The 19362-nt window shown below is 37.3% G+C and overlaps 1 protein-coding gene across 1 annotated transcript in view; it reads left to right on the forward strand.

The window, feature by feature from the left end:
• DCC (DCC netrin 1 receptor) overlaps positions 1–19362 on the forward strand; it is a gene marked incomplete at its 3' end in the record, with an annotated part of 1003641 nt that overhangs the window by 755928 nt on the left and 228351 nt on the right. The window contains exons 6-7 of the mRNA XM_017877558.1: positions 3326–3480; positions 6773–6893. Of these exons, the coding sequence (XP_017733047.1) occupies positions 3326–3480; positions 6773–6893 (276 nt within the window). The remainder of the gene's footprint in view (positions 1–3325; positions 3481–6772; positions 6894–19362) is intronic.

Genomic DNA, 19362 nt, shown 5'->3' on the forward strand with positions numbered 1-19362 from the left:
CATCAGAGAAATGCAAATCCAAACCACAGTGAGATACCATATCACACCAGTTAGAATGGCAATCATTAAAAAGTCAGGAAACAACAGGTGCTGGAGAGGATGTGGAGAAATAGGAACACTTTTACACTGTTGGTGGGATTGTAAACTAGTTCAACCATCATGGAAAACAGTATGGCGATTCCTCAAGGATCTAGAACTAGAAGTACCATATGACCCAGCTATCCCATTACTGGTTATATACCCAAAGGATTATAAATCATGCTGCTATAAAGACACATGCACACGTATGTTTATTGCAGCACTATTCACAATAGCAAAGACCTGGAATCAACCCAAAGGTCCATCAGTGACTTAGACTCATTTCTGATTCACAATATTGCTGTTTGATACTTCAACTCCCCATGTAAGTAAGAAAAGTTATTTTTTCCCTTGAGTGCTGTCTGATATACTGTGAAATTTTAGAGAATCTGAACAGAAATAAAGATATCAAGATAGCCAGAGAAGACAAGGTGTCCAGTGTAATGCTGGAAACCTAAGAAATATCAGAAAATTACAAAACGTAGATTAGAACTCATATACACATTTGTAATCAGGAAATAATTGTTGAGGCATCCCTGTAGCACTAAACAGTATTACAACTATAATTATATGGTTAAATCAGATTATTTTCCCCTTGGTTAATCAGAAATCACTCTATTTTATTAATATAAGAGAAGGTTTTAGGGATTCACTATGTGATCAGCTTTGCTTTGTTTAGTTCCATTGAGAGAAAATAAACAGGAAAATGAGTTCTACAAACCCAAGTTGGAGAAACAGTGGATCTGCATGAAACTATTAGAATACAGCAATCACTTAAACTCAATCATTTGTTCTTTGAGAAATTCTATTATGTAAAGCACACTATTTTTGACATTGAGATTATAGAAAACTACTCTAATTGGAGAATCAGGAAATAACAAAATTGAAAAAAAGCGAGAGGCTACACACACACACACACACACACACACACACACACAAACAGACATACCATATATATTTATGTATTTATATATACTTATATACAATAATTATGTTTGCTACCAGTGATGTACTGTAATATATTTTTGCATTTATTTATCATGCAATTATGCACTGTTATTTACAAACATTAACTGTCATTATTCTGAATTATTCAAGTTATAGATGAGGATAGTAACAGGCACTTGTAGTTAAAGAAGGACTTGAGATTTAAACCCAGCCCAATCTGACTCCATTATTTGGGCTCTTGAAACTTCTCTTTTTTTTCTTCAATATAAATTTGGTGTTCTCTTCTCTCCCTTTCTATTCTCCCTCTATATTCCTAATCCTTTCTATCCTACTCTCTCTCTCTCTGTGTATACATATACATAAATGTATATATTTAAATTTTAGTCTCAACCCAGTCAATTAATTTCAAGTTCTAATGGATGTGACCCAAATTTTGAAAAACTCTAATGTAGACATAATGATTTCAGAAACACTAAGGATGGATAGATTCAGGTAGATTTTATGGCACCAGGAAAGAAGAACTTAAAGGGGGAAGAGGGTTAGAAACGTGTTTTTATTTAATGATTCTAATTGCTTATCACAATTATCTCTGATACTTTAGAAATATTATTGCATTATCTTTCTACCAGAATTTTCAAGTGGCAAAAGAGACAATTATAGCCGATCAGTTTAGTACATAAGCAGGGAATCAGACTGTCTGCCTTCACAATTTACAAGATGTATAATTTTGGGCAAGTTATTTAAACACCTTGTACTTCAATTTCTCCATTTGTAAAATGGAACTAGTAGAACCTGCTTCAGGTAGTGGGAGTGAGAATAATCAATATAAAGGGCTTAGGCTAATAAATTGTGCATTGTCAGCTCTCAGTAAATGTTGGGCATTGGGTAGTAAATGAACCCTTGACCAAAGTCTTTGGAAAAACAGACAGCAGAATGAACTGTTCCATATATTCAAATAATATATCTGCTCAGAGGCATTCAAGTATTATTTCTGATATCTTTTGGTTTATTGTCAGTGAATTTGGCTAAGGAATCAAAAAAGCCTTATACTAAAAATGTCATCAATAATTAATAAATAATTTTAGCCAAGTTGTTTAGTGCTAGAGGTCCAAATATTATTTAGTTACTAATCAGGGAAACAAGGAGAGAGAGATCATGTAGCAGGAAAAATCAGGACTTAAATCCTGGGAGTTTTTACCAGCTCTTTTATTTTCTGGGAGGCAATGACCATCAAAGATTGAACATTAACTTTGGTGTCAGGAGAAAGTTTGCTGATGGCTGTTAGAAAGAGCAAAATACAACAGCTACTTGGGCAAAAAATTAGCACTCATCACTCATTGAGCATGACAAAAATGACATGAGATTAGAACTCATACACGTTTGTATATGAGTCTACCTTTGATAATGGCTACTAAAAATACATATCCATTTTCTATGTGAAACAAGATCATGGGTGCTACTTCACTGTGAATTTAATCTGGCTTCTCAGTCAATATGAATATTTAAATCTGAGGTCACTCTTAAGTTTCCCCATGGAAGAGAATAAACGTTACTTTTCAAAATTTCTTTCTCCTAGGCAAGGTTTTGAGGGACTAAGACTGAGTGATTCATTACTAAAGATGTGTTATATTTGTAATTTTCATTCAATTGCAAATTTCCATCATAGAGTAACTAGTGTTATGATAATTAAGAAATGGAATGAAATTAGTGTATCACATACCATGCTGAGAAAAGAATAATACAGTATAATTAATGTACTACAATAGGTAATTGCTAAGACAATAAGAATGTGGCCACAGTAAAGGTGATATAGGCTTTGTGTAGTTCCCTATTGCTATAGCCATTTTCAACAGAATATGAGTCCATCACATTAACTCAATCCTAATGAAACTAGAATTACAGGACAACTGAGCTTTCTCATCTTATACTCTGGGTTGTCTCAGTTCTACCAGCTTCCCTTTCTTTACTTCATCGGAATAGTTTCCAAAGACTTATGTACTTTTCAGCATGTAAGTCAATTGGATACATAACACATGGCTGTTCAGAATGTTTATTATGTATGTTTTTTTTTTTTTTTTTTTTTTCCTCGAATAGTGTTTCCTTTTTTCTTTCCTTGTGGCATTTGGGGAAACAAAAGACTTGTTTTATAATAGTTCCTGTATAATAAGCTAAGGGCTTAGGGAATTATTTGAATTACAAATATTTTCTATCCCAGAGCAGTGTTTTAAACTCAGTAAAGACCTCAGCAGCATGCAAGTTCACATCCTCACCCACTCACTTTTTGTTTCTGTCTTTGCAGTTCCGCCATGGTTTTTAAATCATCCTTCCAACCTCTATGCCTATGAAAGCATGGATATTGAGTTTGAATGTACAGTCTCTGGAAAGCCTGTGCCCACTGTGAATTGGATGAAGAATGGAGATGTGGTCATTCCTAGTGATTATTTTCAGATAGTGGTAATTATTTTGTTTCATATTTGTTTTGTAATCCCATTCATTGTTTTCTATTTTTTTCCACTTGCTTTTATTTCCTGAAAAAAAAAAATGGTTCCTGTTGGAGATATTTTGTGATGTAAGAAAATTATTCAAATAAAGCAAATTATTTCCTAGACATAAGAATTTTGAACTGAAAAGAGTGATCAAAGAGTTCAGCCCCTGGTTTTACAGACAAGACTTCAAAACATTCAAACAAACAAAAATAAATGAAATACAGCCTAAGAATTTCTGAGTAGTTTCACAGTTTCACTGCTGGTTTATCAAAGAGAGTTTAGAATCTAGTTCTGGATTTAAGCCAAGAATCCCTTACTTCTTTGACTTTTACCCGTTTTAATACAGTTTTATAAGACATGTTACTTATGATTATGGAAGTCTTCACTTGGTAAGACAGACAGCTTTTGTCTTCCTACCCTGCCCCGTAGGACCAGCTTATCCTTCATGAACAGTTGAGAAGGGCAGTGGTGATGTGGTGATAAGGACAGTGGGTGCTGGTGGCATTGGTGGCTGCAGTGATAGAGAGGCCGTGAAGAACCACAGTACACATTGCTTTGTAATTTTGAATACTTGAATGAATTGTAAGAGGAATAACTTTTATAGTTTCCTATAAGGTTTAGTTTATTTTCTATCCCTATTGTGGGAGATAATATGGATAGTGGTACTGTATTCACTGAGTTGTTGCCCTGGTACACAGGGAGTGCTTAATAACTTCCATTATTGTAGATTTTGCTGTTACTGGCTGAATGCTTGTCTCATTTTCAAATGCTCTATGAAAACTCACTTATAGGTATAGGTTAGCACTGGAGGTTCTGACTAGGTATATGAATATATGAGAATGACAAAAAGTTCCTTTCAAACAGCAAAGAAATTGCAGCTTCCTAGCACTTTAGGAGGCCGAGGCGGGCGGATCACAAGGTCAGGAGATCGAGATCATCCTGGCTAACACAGTGAAACCCAGTCTCTACTAAAAATACAAAAAAAATTAGCCGGGCGTGGTGGCAGGCGCCTGTAGTCCCACCTACTCAGGAGGCTGAGGCAGGAGAATGGCATGAACCCAGGAGGCAGAGCTTGCAGTGAGCCGAGATTGTGCCACTGCAGTCCAGCCTGGGCGACAGAGTGAGACTCCATCTCAAAAAAATTAATTAATTAATTAGTTAATTAAATATAAAAAATAAAAGAACTTGCAGCTAAAGAAGAGGGTTTTAGGCTGGGCGCGGTGGCTCAAGCCTGTAATCCCCACACTTTGGAAACGAGCCGAGACGGCGTGACACGAAGTCAGGAGATCGAAGACCATCCTGGCGTAACATGGTGGAAACCCCGTCTCTACTAAAAATACAAAAAAACTAGCCGGGCGAGGTGGCGGCGCCCTGTTAGTCCCAGCTACTTCGAGGGCTGACAGGAGAATGGCGTAAACCCAGGAGGCGGAGCTTCAGTGAGCTGAGGGTGGTTTTTTTTCCCCGGCCAACCACTCCACCTGATGTGACAGAAGCGGACTCTTGTCTCCAAAAAAAAAAAAAAAAAAAAAAAAAAAAAAAAAAAAAAAAAAAAAAAAAAAAAAAAAAAGAAAAAAGAAGAGGGTTTTAGGTCTACTTATGTTTGAGATGCAGACATGACACTTTCAAAGAGTTTGAGATGCAGACATGACACTTTCAAAGAGCTGTAATCTAAGCCAGATCTCCCGGGCAGAATGAGATTAGAGCATAGTCATCCTATGAGTCCAGACACAAGCTTTCTCCATCATATTGCAATGGTCTTTGTTGCAAAGTGTCTCTTCCACAATCAGTCGACTTTCAGAAACTTTCATAATATCTGTGTGCATGCGTGTTGGCCTACTATAAAGGTTCTTAAGGAATAAATCCATAAAGGACATTTTATCACTTTTATCACCACTTATTATTTTTCACTTTTAGGTGCATTTGTTTAATTGGTTAGAAATAGAGTAAGAAAGATAAAATTTTAACTTTTAAATACCAGAGTGATCCATTATTTCCTTTAAAGGCGATGCTATTTCCACTACCACTGAATTAAAAATGATCTGCCAATGGGCACCTTAAAAAGTGTTGTATATGCCTAAGAGATATGCTACTTACACTTAAAGGACATTTTTCAGTGCCCTTAAGAACACATTGTAAAAGGCAACATTTATTTTTTTCTACATTTTGAATGTAATCTTTCTCCCAGCATGACTCATTACAGTCAACCTATTTAAATTCTTTTATAAGTGAAAGAAAATGTAAGATATTGCTCTATTTGCATTAAACTGTGCTTAAAAATATTTCCTCAACAGCTCCAGAAATTTGAGAGCCATTGTCTGTCACACACATAACACTGAGCACAAATAGTAAGTTATATGAAAATTCTTAATTAGAAGTTAGCCAGCTTTATCAAAGAATTTTACATCAGCTAGGAATTGACTACAAGACACTAAAAACAATTAAGAATTCCCCATGAGGTAATATTTATCTCTTAATGAATTCAGGGGAGCTAATTTAACACGTTTCACTTACTTAACTAATTCTTACACTAATATTGAAGATAAACTGAGTTAGTATAATTAAATGCTATCTCTGGATCATTTTATCATCCATCCTTGAAAACTATGATGGCTCAATTTCTAAATAAAAGGAGTTAATGTCACTATATTTAATCTATAAAGATGAAACATTTCAGCCATACAACAAGAACCACATGGGTATAAAATATCCACCATATTCCCCTCTCCAAACCCCAAAAGGGTATATGTCAAAGCCATTACAATTTTTAAAGAATTTTAGACATTTTTCAGGGCAAACACTTCCAGAAAATATCCAACTTTGATTTGTTGTCCTTTAGAATTCACAGATATCAGTATTTATAGCCTTGTTTTTCCTCAGCAGCTACTAAACCTGAACTTCCTTCAATAACAAGTAAAAGAGTGAGCTTTCTTTTCATGCTAATCTTTGTTTCTTCTATACCTAACAAAAGACTTGTCTGTTGACTGCTCATTTAGGTATTGAGGATGATGCATATTTTTGTCAGCATATTTTTTAACGTAGCTCTTGGTTAAACTGATGCCTGTGAATTCAAAAAAGGAAATTGGGAATGTGTGACATTTCCCAGGTGGCATAGGGCATGTCTGCAAAGCTGAGACACCTCAGGGCCTCTCCTCTTGTTTCTTCTGTGGTGGTTTATTAAACTTTGGTCTCATCTAAGTTCATTTTGTCACCTTTAGTTTTTTGCTTTCTAAAGTATTTCACTTGCTTTTTCTTTTCCCTAGGGAGGAAGCAACTTACGGATACTTGGGGTGGTGAAGTCAGACGAAGGCTTTTATCAATGTGTGGCTGAAAATGAGGCTGGAAATGCCCAGACCAGTGCACAGCTCATTGTTCCTAAGCCTGGTAAGATGATGGGAACTTTGCTTTGGTACCTGGAATGAAAATTATGCATAGTCTGTTTATAAAATCCATACTGTTTTCCCTACCCCTCAGAGGCAATATGGCAATATGAAATTATTTAATTAATTAAGTTGTATACTTGTGTATTGATGACATATTCCTTCTAGAAAATCATGTGCATATGTATATGTGTATATATTTATGTATATAAATACACATAAATACATATATACACATAAATATATATATAAAATCTCCAATGAGATATAGTCATCATGAATAATAGGGCCTCTGGTTTTCAAGGCAATAACCACTAAATCATTACCTTCTCCCTCTTTTATGGTCTGCCTTTCTTCCCAGCATTCCATTTAAATATAAAAGATACAATATACACCTTGCATATATGTTATGTGTATATTTTAGTTATATATGTGAATATATACATACACACATATCTATAAATACATATACATAAGGGCTATACATATTTTCTTATATGTAAACTTGAATCAATGATTATTATGTAATCTTGAATCAATGGAAGTTGGCAGAAAAATAGATATAACCACTTGAAAGTAAGGCCCTCTTTCTCTTATCTTCTTTTAATTAGTGTATTAGTCTGTTCCCGTACCGCTGTAGAGAAATATCTGATACTGGGTAATTTATAAAGAGAAGAGGTTTAATTGGCTCATGGTTCTGCAGGCTGTATAGGAAGCATGATGCTGGCCATCTGCTGGGCTTCTGGGGAGGCCTCAGGAAACTTGAGATCAAGACAGAAGGCGAAGGGGAAGCAAGCGCATCTTATGTGGTTGGTGCAGGAGAAAGGTGTGTGTGTGGGGGAAGTGCTACATACTTTTAAGCAACCAGATCTCATGAGAACTCAGTCACTATCAGGAGAACAGTACCAGCAGGGAAATCTGCCCCTGTGATCTAATCACCCCCTCATCAGGCCCCACCTCCAACACTGGGGATTACAATTTGACATGAGATTTCGGTGGGGACACAGATTCAGACCATATCAAGTAGATCTTGAAAATTACTCTTTTAATTATAATTGTAAAAAGTGTCATTTTGTTTTATAGTCCTTTGGAAGTTTAATATAGTGCTGAATTATAGAATTCTAGAATAATTCCGGGCACAGTGGCTCATGCCTATAATTCCAGCTCTTTGGGATGCCAAGGGGTGAGGATGGCCTGAGACCTGGAATTTGAGACCAATCTGGACAACATGGCAAGACTTTGTCTGTACTAAAAATTAAAAAATAATAAATAAATAAAAACTAGCGGGGCATGGTGGCAGCCACCTGTAGCCCAGCTACTTGGGAGGCTGAAGCAGGACAATCGTTTGAGCCCAGGGTGTTGAAGCTGTAGTAAGCTATGATCACACTACTGCACTACAACCCAAGCAACACAGCAAGACTCTGTCTCCAAAAAGAAAACAAAACAAAAACTAGAATAAATTGACATTAGACCCATTATGTAATAGCTCTAAAACAACACAATTTCTTGGGAGGAGAGACAAAAATAAAAACAAAAGAACCATCCTGCTGCTCTGAAATGATTAACACTAAAGAAGGTTAAAACAGGGACAAGATAGTTGTTTATGCACATCCAAATACTTCCAAATATTAATATCTCCCATAAAAAATTATCTGTCATGTTACATATATTTCAACTCTTTTGGACCAATTTTCTTCCTTTTGACATGGCTCACTTTTGTGTTAATCTTTTCCTGAAGTAAGTTTAATAGAAAGTAGGAAAAATATATAAGACATAGTCTTCTTTGGCTTTTATCATTTAAAATATGCCTATTAAGTCTTTATATTTTATGCACCCCAGCCAGTTATATGAAGATTCATAGCAATGCTCACAAGAATGACTTTCTCCTTCTTCCTTGATTGAAATAAAAATAAAAGAACTATAGAGCAACAATGCCAAATGAGTAAAGAAGCCAAAGGAACTATGTAGGAATTAAAAGGGGGCAATTAACTCTTGCTCGAGATATGAGTTTCTCTGACGGACTTCTTTTCCCTTCATCTGATGTGCTTACGTGTCAGTGTAGCTTCATTTGTGTGACTAAGTACATTATTTTCTGCTGAACTAGTAATGGATAAGTAGGAGAAAAGGAATCTTTAAAATCAGGGTCTCTAATGTGAGTCACACTTTAAAAACTGTACCATATCATTAGTAACAAAAGTATGGACGCCTTTAAGCTGATCCTGGCTGCTACACAAGTCACAGAACAAGAGAATTGTAGATAAGTTTGATTTTTCAGCTAAAGCCACAGAGCTGAGGACAGTGCGAGATACATGATATCATATTTCTAAAGGAGGTGTAAGATGTATCCTCCTAGCACTTGGCACTGACCAAAGAAGCCCAGTGAGCATCCCTGCAACTACTCACAGGGAAGGGAGCATTCTTCGAAGTGCTAGAATTCATGGGATGAGAGGTTGTCATGGTATTTTCTCTCCTGTACAAGCCAAGTTATACAGACTCCAAGAAAACCTTTTAGACAGAGTGTGTGTGTGTGTTGCTAGGGACTAATTGCAAAAATGGGAAATGGTCAACTTTATTCTGCTGTTTCATGGTCTCTACAAACCTGCCCCCAATGTCTGAGGAAGCTGAGAGACCAAAGAAAGAGGCTGACAAATCCAGGAAACACTGATGATGGAAGTACAGTTACACCAAAGTTTTCTGACCTAATGGCAGGATTTATGGTAAGTACCTGCTGTTACACAAGGAACAATAGATAAACAGGAAATCTTATAGGCTTCCCAGAAGAGGGGTTAATCAGAAGCCAACAAACATGGTGGATTAGCTTCCAAGATGGAGTTACTTTAGCCTCCACACTGGCTGGAAACTACCTGGAGCTGTCCACAATGCAGGGAAGAGAAAGGAGAGGACAACATTGGGAAGGAGCTCTATTTCCACCCTTGAGAAGAACAAGGGTGTCAGTTCTACTTCAAGAAGGCAAGGCTGCAGGTTTCTTGAAAGGACTTTGCCCAAGAGGTCCTGTCTGCTGAGGCTGTCCCAACCAAGACACTAGAGTGATGCTGCCTGGATGGAGCTGAGCTAGGAGGGAGGTGCAGGTCAGCCAGAGAGTGCTTTGCCAACTCCAGCAGGGGTCCAGTGACTGCATTTCTAAGGTGGGAATTTTCTGAAGAACTCACAGAACTGCTCCACAAAAAAAAGCATGCAGAAACCTTCCATGAGTGTGGACTTTTGAAAGGGCAAGCTGAGAAAAACAGTCTTTGTCTCTTTATTCCAAATTCATCCTCCCCTCTCTGACCCTGAGGAAGCCCTACACAGAAGGGAGAAGCGAACTGAGAGACTGAAACACAGATGATAGGCAGTCCTACTGCCCCCTTCCCTATTTACTATGCCTGCTTGGAGAGATGGAAAGAAATTTTAAACTATTAGTTGAATGTTTTGATTTAGATCTCACTGAGGTGTTTGTGTGTTTTGGGGTGGGGGGGTTCTGTTTATTTTGTTTTTGAATACCTGAAGATAAAGCTTTTTAAAATAATTAATTAATTAATTATTTTTTGAGACAGAGTCTCACTCTGTGGCCCAGGCTGGAGTGCAATGGCATAATCCCAGCTCACTGCAACCTTGGCCTCCCAGGTTCAAGTGATTCTCCTGTCTCAGCCTCCCGAGTAGCTGGAATTACAGGTTCCCACCACCAAGCCCAGCTAATGTTTTTTTTTTTTAAAGAGAGACAGCATTTCACCAGGTTAGCCAGGCTGGTCTTGAACTCCTGACCTCAGGTGATCCACATGCCTCTGCCTCCCAAAGTGCTGGGATTACAGGCATGAGCCACCACGCCCGACCAATAAGGCTTTTTAAATACTTACCTCACCCCAGGACCAGAGGATGGACCCAAGTTACAATCAGGGTTGAGAGGACAGAGCTGACTGTGTGTTTGAAGATGGATTACAGCAGAAAAATAGAGAGCTATTTCCTACTAATTTCCAATATTTCAGCTTATTCAATCAACCTGTTATAGATGTTCAATTTCACTTATAACAGGAACTCTACAGGAGGCCTTTAATTCATGGTATCTTGCATTCCACTTGGGTCTGATTTGTTTAGGTCTATGTGACCATAAAGTGTCAAGGCTCCCTTCAGCAGAAATGACATTTAACTCCTCACTAGAGCACAGGAAAATCTCGATAATTCGTTTATTTTCCATCTAGATGGTAGAGTGTTGTCAGTGGCTTCTACAGTCTTGGTCGTTGTTATTGTATTTGGCATTGGATTCAAAAGAAAGTAAAAGAAAATGAAGATAAAAATCTGAAAGTGTGACAGGACACCGTTGTGACTGTCTTACATTTCCCTCTTACACATGATGGATTGCTTTTTCCTGGCTATTTAATCAGGTCTTCAAAGAATGCCACTCCAATTCCTCAGAGATGCAGCACAGGCCATGTGCACAGATGGTAGAGAGACCAGCTATGAACATAAATTAAACAATGAGGCTGACCATGGTGGGAAGAACATAGCCCTCTCTGTTTAAGTTTCGACAATAAATGGTCACTATATATTTTGAAGTACCTTGTGGACCTGCATTACCCAGCTGTTCATCTTTAGCCTGTCCACAGGCTTGTGGCCAAGAGTTACTCTTGGCAACCATAACAATCTGCTTCTCACTGAAGTACAGACAATGACCTATTTGAGCCAGTGTCTGTAGTTGTTGGATATTTACATAAGCCTAATGAAGTTTCAACATAGTCTTTTATATATAGTTACCTATTCCCTCTTTAGCAATTAGTGACTTAGGAAATAAAATGAACATAGTCTGCTAAACTAAATTGAGTTAATGACTTGTTTTTCTCTCCAGAAAATGCTAGGGAAAATTATTTGAAATGTATGCATTTTCAAATGTGAAATATATACGTAGTTTCCTCTAGATAAAGATCAAGATAAAAATCAAGAAGATCAATGGTGTTTTAAAAAATCATTATAGGAGATTCTATCAATAATGGTACATGAGTAACATAACGCCATACACACAGTCCTATCTATTTATGCAATTATTTATTTTCTGTTTCTCTCTATAGAACACGCACACACACATGCACAAGTAGAGGATGGCTTCCTGCATACATGACACTTTGCACATATTACATTAAAAATATGGGGCCATATTGTGTAAGCATCGATGATGGCAAGTTAATTCAGTTTAGTTGATTTATATGATGTGATTGTCTATTAATCTCTCCTTAGATCTGGGGACAGAGTTTTATTGTTGTTTGTTTTAATTTTTGACAGGGAGGGCAGGATGTTGGCTAAGAAGTCTCCTTTCTAAATAAGATATTATTGCTGCAAGTATACTATTCAGTGAATAGTCTAGCAAAAATGTGTTAAGAGTCAATGTGTTAGGGCCAGGTGTGATGGCTCATGCCTGTAATCCCAGCTCTTTGGGAGGACGAGGTGGGCAGATCACCTGAGGTCAGGAGTTTGAGAACAGCCCGGCTAACATGGCGAAACCCCGTCTCTACTAAAAATACAGAATTAGTTGGGCATGGTGGCATATGCCTGTAATCCCAACTACTTGGGAGGCTGAGGCAGGAGAATCAGTTGAACCTGGGAGATGGAGATTACAGTGAGCCAAGATCAAACTACTGCACTCCAGCCTGGGCAGCAGAGCAAGACTCCATCTCAAGAGAGAAAAAAAAGAGTCAATGTATTAGGTGTTACAAGAATAAGAAGTTTCAGTAGCCAGAGTTGCGAACAGGTAAGCAATAAGTTAAGATCCCATTGGCATACTGGGTGGTGATAAATCAATTACTCCCATGTCACCATCCAGTAAATTGTAGTGCAGGTAGGTAGTAATTAAATTAAGGACACTATTTGGTAGCCTAGAAGTTAGCAATTGTCTGGAGCTGTGGAGCGGGAGATGGGGAGCAAGGCAGGAACAAATAATAAGATGAATTTAATATGTTAGTTACCTCTGAGTTTCTTATCGTGGTTCTAGCTGTTGTGTGGCATTCCATTTTCTGACAGTGTCTGCAGTGGAAGGTTGTTGCAAGTAACTGACTGCTGAGCAGGGAAGTGGAGGGCCATGGAACTGGAAATGCACCTACGATAGGGGCGTATATAGCCTGGGATGTGTTTAATATAGTGGCATAAATGAGTGAAGACAGAATAAAGTTGCCATGGGAAGAAATAATGTATTCATTATATTCTACCAGGCACAAAAGGCTGTGGGAAAATCCATATAATCATAACAAGAATAAATGCTATTATAGATATTTCCCAAAATGTAGATTTGCTTGGGCAAGATGTAGAGTCTGTGTCTCAGTTAATATTGCATATTTGGCTGTGTGGTAGAAAAGACAGAACATAGACTTTGGAGTCAATTTAAGTAGAAATCACAGCTCTATCACATATTAGCTGTGTGACATTAGGCCAGACACTTAACTCTAAGCCTCAATATTATATCCTGCAAAATGTGGATAGTACTATCTATGCCATCAGTTTGATGGGAGAATTAAATCAGAATAATGTAAGCAAGACACATATCACATCTACCACATAGTAACTGCTCAGTAAATGTAATCTGCACATTTGATCTTCTTTCATCTAAGATATACGCCTACTTTTAAGCAAGCATGGTTTCTTTTATTCATTCATTTGTCAAATATTTTTGTAGGCCTACTATCTGCTAAATGCTCTGTTAACTATTGGGGAAGTAAATTGAAAATAAAAGAGATACATTTCCCACTTTAAAAGAATCACATTTTTATTGGAAGAGGAAGACAAAAAAATAAATAAACGTTGGTTTTATTTTTTCCCTCTAACATTGGTTAAAAAATAGTTCCACTGTAGTAGGGGAAATATATTGGTTAGACATTTAGAAAAATGAGAAGCATTATCAATTATCTGTCCTCCCCTGGAAAAGGTTACTGATTACAAATGATGTTGAATTTAAAACATTTTATTAAGGCAGTGTATCATATAGCTTGGAATTCACAAGGGTCAATCATGAACATCAAGGCATAAAACCAGAAGTATTTTATATCTGTTTTCATGAGTTGTGTCTTATCAGTATGAGAAGAATACCTAGAAATCCAAATGGACAAAAGGAATATACTAATAAAATTGTATATATATTATAATATAATTACATTATAATTATAGTGTTTCCTACTACATGTTGATTCTGCCCAAGTAACTTTACTGGGATTCAGTGTGAAGCAATGAACATTGAATAATTAGTTCAATTATTAAGATCTGTTAGAATTTATTTTTTCAGTGTAATAGCGCCTAAGAAACTATATATGAGTGATTGAATCTAAAGGGCTGTACTTCTTACTTTGATATTAGTTGCTGTTGGAGAATTAAGATAAACTTTGTCTCTTAGTATGAGAAAAGGTACTATGATTTAAATGCCTAATTGTGTTTAGTGTAGGGTCAAATTGTTCCTGGAGTTCTGTAACTAATTTAGAAGAGTCAATTCCATGTGCCATACTACAATGTGAATGGAACCAAGCAGGTAAATGGGTCCTGATAGTTTCCTCACACAAACAGAGATGCTCGTTAACACTACAGAATTTCTCTTTAAAGTTCCATCATTGGTCCAAATGCATAAAAGTGCAACTTAATATTTTTGAAACATATTGCAGTGATATTACAGTGCATAAGCTTCCCTGGAACATTTTCCTTTATAAGCCTTGGTAATTAATTGTAGCTAAGAAGATACAGAGCCAAGTTTTTTCAAAGTGGCTGTGTTAACTTCAGCGCATCTGACTATAAATTTATTCAATAAATTGTAAAATTATTTTGGCTTCTGAAGTTAAAAATAAGAGGAAAGTAATGTTTTTTTTTTTTTATTTTTTATTTTTTTTATTTTTTATTTTTTTTATTTTTTTTTATTTTCTACTTCAAAGTCTCCCTCCCATTAGAGAAATGTTGACACCCATGCTAACATTTTCCTTGAGTGAGTCATTGATAGTCTAAGTCTGGCATAAAGCAGTCATTTGATCTTTGACCGTATAATACTCACTTAGTGTATGAGATATGTCCACATCTCCTTTCTGCACTCTTATCCAGTTTACTTGTAGAGATTTAAAAATGTATTGGAATATAGTGTATATTTATGAAGAAATTCTTAGGCAATATTGCCTAACCTTTCCAACTTTCTATTTCTTTAGCTGTAAAATTCAGTAGATAATTGTCTCAAAGATTTAGTGCAATAAATGTATGTAAAAGGGATTTGTGGGCTGTAAATTGCCACACAAATGTTAGCTATTATGAAGTCTTTTGTTGGTTTTGTTTAGTCTCAAGAAAAGTAACAGGCATTTATTGGGATAGATAAAATGATAGCTTTCTTCTAGCATATTTTTCTACCCTACAAGAAAATAATTAGTAAACACATATTTTAATGACAATGTCCATTCAAAATTTAGGTTTTTAGCTTAGTGGATAAGGTTAAGGGAAAAGTCCTGTTTCAAAATGACTGCTAGTGGAAAGATTTGCAGCACGGTTTGCAGTATCAGTTTAATAATGACTTCCTCATGCCAGTTTTATGTAGGCAGAGGTTTCTCAGCAAATAAAGCCTTGTCATTCACCTTGTCTCCTTCATTCAGCATGTGCTTCAGGTAGGAAGCCAGCTCAGTGCTAATCAAGAGGATATGGCTGTATGGCAGACTTTGAAATTAGAAATGAATTCTACAGTAATATGAATGTCCTGAGACCAGTGATAAGTATAAATCCATATAATATGGAAAATTTGATAGATTCATAAATATTGATCATATCATACTTCAGTGGTAAAGTGGTAAATATACCAAAGAGTGTTATCCCATATCTTTTTTTTTTTTTTTTTTTTTTTTTTTTTTGCGCTCTACAGTAGAAAAGTAGAAGAGAAGAATACTGGTTTTATATTGAATCCAAATGATTTTGACTTTGAACTTGTTATATTTTATCTTTCACCTGTATATTACCATTTGATGAAAGATGTGTGAGTACACACAAAACACACATACATATAGATTATATATTATGTAGATGCTGTGCGTGTGTGTATACACAGAAAGAGATATATATTCCTTTTGATTAGAGAAGTCTTATTTCCTGGGGAAAAGAAGAAGGTTAATGAGATGAACTATAACCCCCATCAGTGCACCTACAACTGGTTTCAAGGTGGTTGCAATTGGTACTATTTCCCTCCTGCTACCCACTATAAATTCCTCTTACCCTCAGTTAGCATTTCTGCTAGTTTCTGTAGCTTACCTGGTAGGTAGACCCAAACTCCTGTCCCTTTATTGGTCATATATACTGTACTAGCCAATACATCATCAAAATTGGGGAAGGGAGTATCAAGAGGTACTCCAGTAGATCGTCAGAATGCCAATCATATTTTCCCTCTTTCCCAACTCCTCTTAATGACCTGGGTAATTATTTTTGCTAGGATAGTATCCTGCCTTGACTGCTGGTATTTTGGCACAAGAAGTCTGATATGACAAGCAGCAGCAATAGCTCAAATTTCAATGATAGAAGCATTCCTCCTTTTTGAATTAAGACTTCTAAGTCTACAAGCCTAGAGTCATAGGGGTGGTAAACACAGATTCTTCAAATGGGTCACTTGGAGTTATGGTAAGCAGTTCTATGCCTACTTTAATCTCTTGTGTTTGTTTAGTCTACCTATTGAGGACATGGTACCATATACTGGCCATTGATCTAGACATATACTGGACCCTAGAAGAAAGTATCCCTTTTGCTTAGGGTATGATCTCCAGCCTGGCTCCTTAATTGCACCTCTGAAGGCTTTACTTTGGCTGTATCAAGTCAGCAGCTGTTGTTGATATGTGATAGGATTAGCAGATCCCATGGCAATACATTTATGCCTATACCTCTTTTTCCATAGAGTAAGTTATTTGATCGTTTTCAGTATAATGAGGGATTACTTGTTGGTCTCAAATACTTTGAGTTCTGAGAGAGTGGTTCAGGTAGAAGCCCTGAGAATAGGAAAAGCAACACATTCCCAGAATATGTTTTTATTTAAGTCAAGATGAATTTCCAACCTTTCCAGAGTAGAAGAAGTGCAAGTAAACATGTCACCCAGAGGCTGGTTGGTTTTCTTAAGGAACAGTGTTTTGTTGGGAGCTCAGCATTTGTCTCTGTTGCTAGGAGATTGGGCATACAGTAGTGGTGGAAGCTTCTGGTGAGTAGCAGCAACCGTATAGGATTAGAGCCTATGCCAGTGAGCAGTGCATAGGTTCCATTCCTGCCTCTGTAGCCTTATCATTCGTGCACCTTTATGCTACCATTGGAGGCTGGCTAATGTCATCTGGCTGAATTGTTACATCTACATAATTACTTAGTGACTCTTCCATAAATTATACAGTCTGGTGTTTACAGGGGATTCAAAGATTTTTTTTTTTTTTTTTTTTTTACTTGGTGTTCACTCCTGTGGGCCTATTCACATGCCTTTTCCCCAAACCTTTTTGCTTCTGATCTTTCCATCACTGGCCAATCAGCCAAGCTATTTGACCTTGTTCATAAGTTTATATATGCAGTACTACCTTGAGCCATTTGTATTTTCATATAAAGTATGTAATGTGGTGTACTCAATATTCTACCTTGGGAAAGTTCTCTTTACCACTTTCTTTTGGGGCTATCCCTCACTGAGCTGCAGTATAGCAGCCATCCAATTTGTGGTATACCCACATACCCACAGACCAAGCTGACCACCTGGTCATAAGTGTGAGCTGAAGGGGAAGATTTTTGTACAATAGTGATTGAAAACATGGAGGTCTGGGCCCCTGCTGTTATGTCCTCTGGTCCCGTTTTTCCCTGATGCCAAATGTGATTCATTCCATGAACTGATGATGGTTCTGTCTGACCTTATAACTTGGTGCATCTCAGAGAACCCAGCTTATGATGAGCAGTTCTGGTCAGTGGACTCTCTGATGGTTATTTTTCTCTTACTTTGTGAATAAGGAAACTACTGCACAGAAGAGTTAACTAACTTGTCCAAGATCACACAGCTAGCAAAATGTCTGACTTTTCAGCCTACTTTCTCAGCCATTATGTTAGAATGGGTCTGTCTACTCAGGCTTTGTCCACTCGTGGAGGCTTCTCAGAAAAATGGGTGATATTTCAGATTTATTTGAGTCTAGTCAGACTAGTTTTAGAATTTCTAATAAAGGTTAAAGGCTGGAAATTAATTTTAAAAGTCTAGGATTCTGCAACTCAAATGATCTCTGTTCAACTTTCAAATATGCTAGAGCCCATTGCTAAGTGTGGGTTAAATGTGTGAACTGTTTTGAGTCTTAAAGGTGAATATCACATAATTCTTGCTATCTAGAAATCCATAGTTTAACAAAGAGTAAATTCAGTATAACTAATCTTAATTATCAAATGCAATTAAAGCATAGTGATTTGCAATGCTATATTAATTGTTCAATATTTATGAAATACCCAGAAATATATAAAGAATCATAAATTAGGGTGTTGTGATATGCACCTACAGTCCCAGCTACTTGGGAGATTGAGATGGGAGGAACACTTGATCCCAGAAGATTGAGACTGCAGTGAAGTATGATGAGGTCACTGCACTCCAGCCTGGGCAACAGAGCAAGACCCTATCTCATAAGTAAGTAAATAAATAAATTTTACCTAGATACTGATTTTTTAACAAAGAATCACAAATTAGAGATGTTAAATACAATTCAAAGAAATTTTAAGTCTTTAAAGTTAGTGTTATTACTCCTCAAACATAACACAGCCAGTGACTGACATACTATTTTTTGGTTTTGACCCTATCTTACGAGGATGGTAGTGTCATTTGCCACACAAAATGACAAAGCTTCTATTGTATTGAAAAGCTCTTTTACTTACTGTTCTATTTTGTTTAAGTGAAAAGCTCTAGGTTACAATCTAGGTTAAAAAAAGAGATTTTTGGCGGGTGGAGCAAGATGGCCGAATAGGAACAGCTCCAGTCTCCAACTCCCAGCGTGAGCGACACAGAAGAACAGTGATTTCTGCATTTTCAACTGAGGTACTGGGGTCATCTCACTAGGGAGTGCCGGACAATCGGTGCTGGTCAACTGCTGCAGCCCGACCAGTGAGAGCTGAAGCAGGGCGAGGCATCTCCTCACCTGGGAAGCCCAAGGGGAAGGGAATCCCTTTTCCTAGCCAGGGGAACTGAGACACACAACACCTGGAAAATCGGGTAATTCCCACCCCAATACTGCGCTTTAAGCAAACGGGCACACTAGGAGAATATATCCCACACCTGGCCGAGAAGGTCCCACACCCACGGAGCCTCCCTCAATGCTAACACAGCAGTCTGAGATCTAACCGCAAGGCAGCAGTGAGGCTGGGGGAGGGGCGCCCGCCATTGCTGAGGCTTAAGTAGGTAAACAAAGCCGCTGGGAAGCTCGAACTGGGTGGAGCTCACAGCAGCTCAAGGAAACCTGCCTGTCTCTGTAGACTCCACCTCTGGGGACAGGGCACAGCTAAGC

Source organism: Rhinopithecus bieti, unplaced genomic scaffold, assembly GCF_001698545.2.
Source record: "Rhinopithecus bieti isolate Rb0 unplaced genomic scaffold, ASM169854v2 scaffold_9976, whole genome shotgun sequence".
Lineage (NCBI taxonomy): Eukaryota > Metazoa > Chordata > Mammalia > Primates > Cercopithecidae > Rhinopithecus > Rhinopithecus bieti.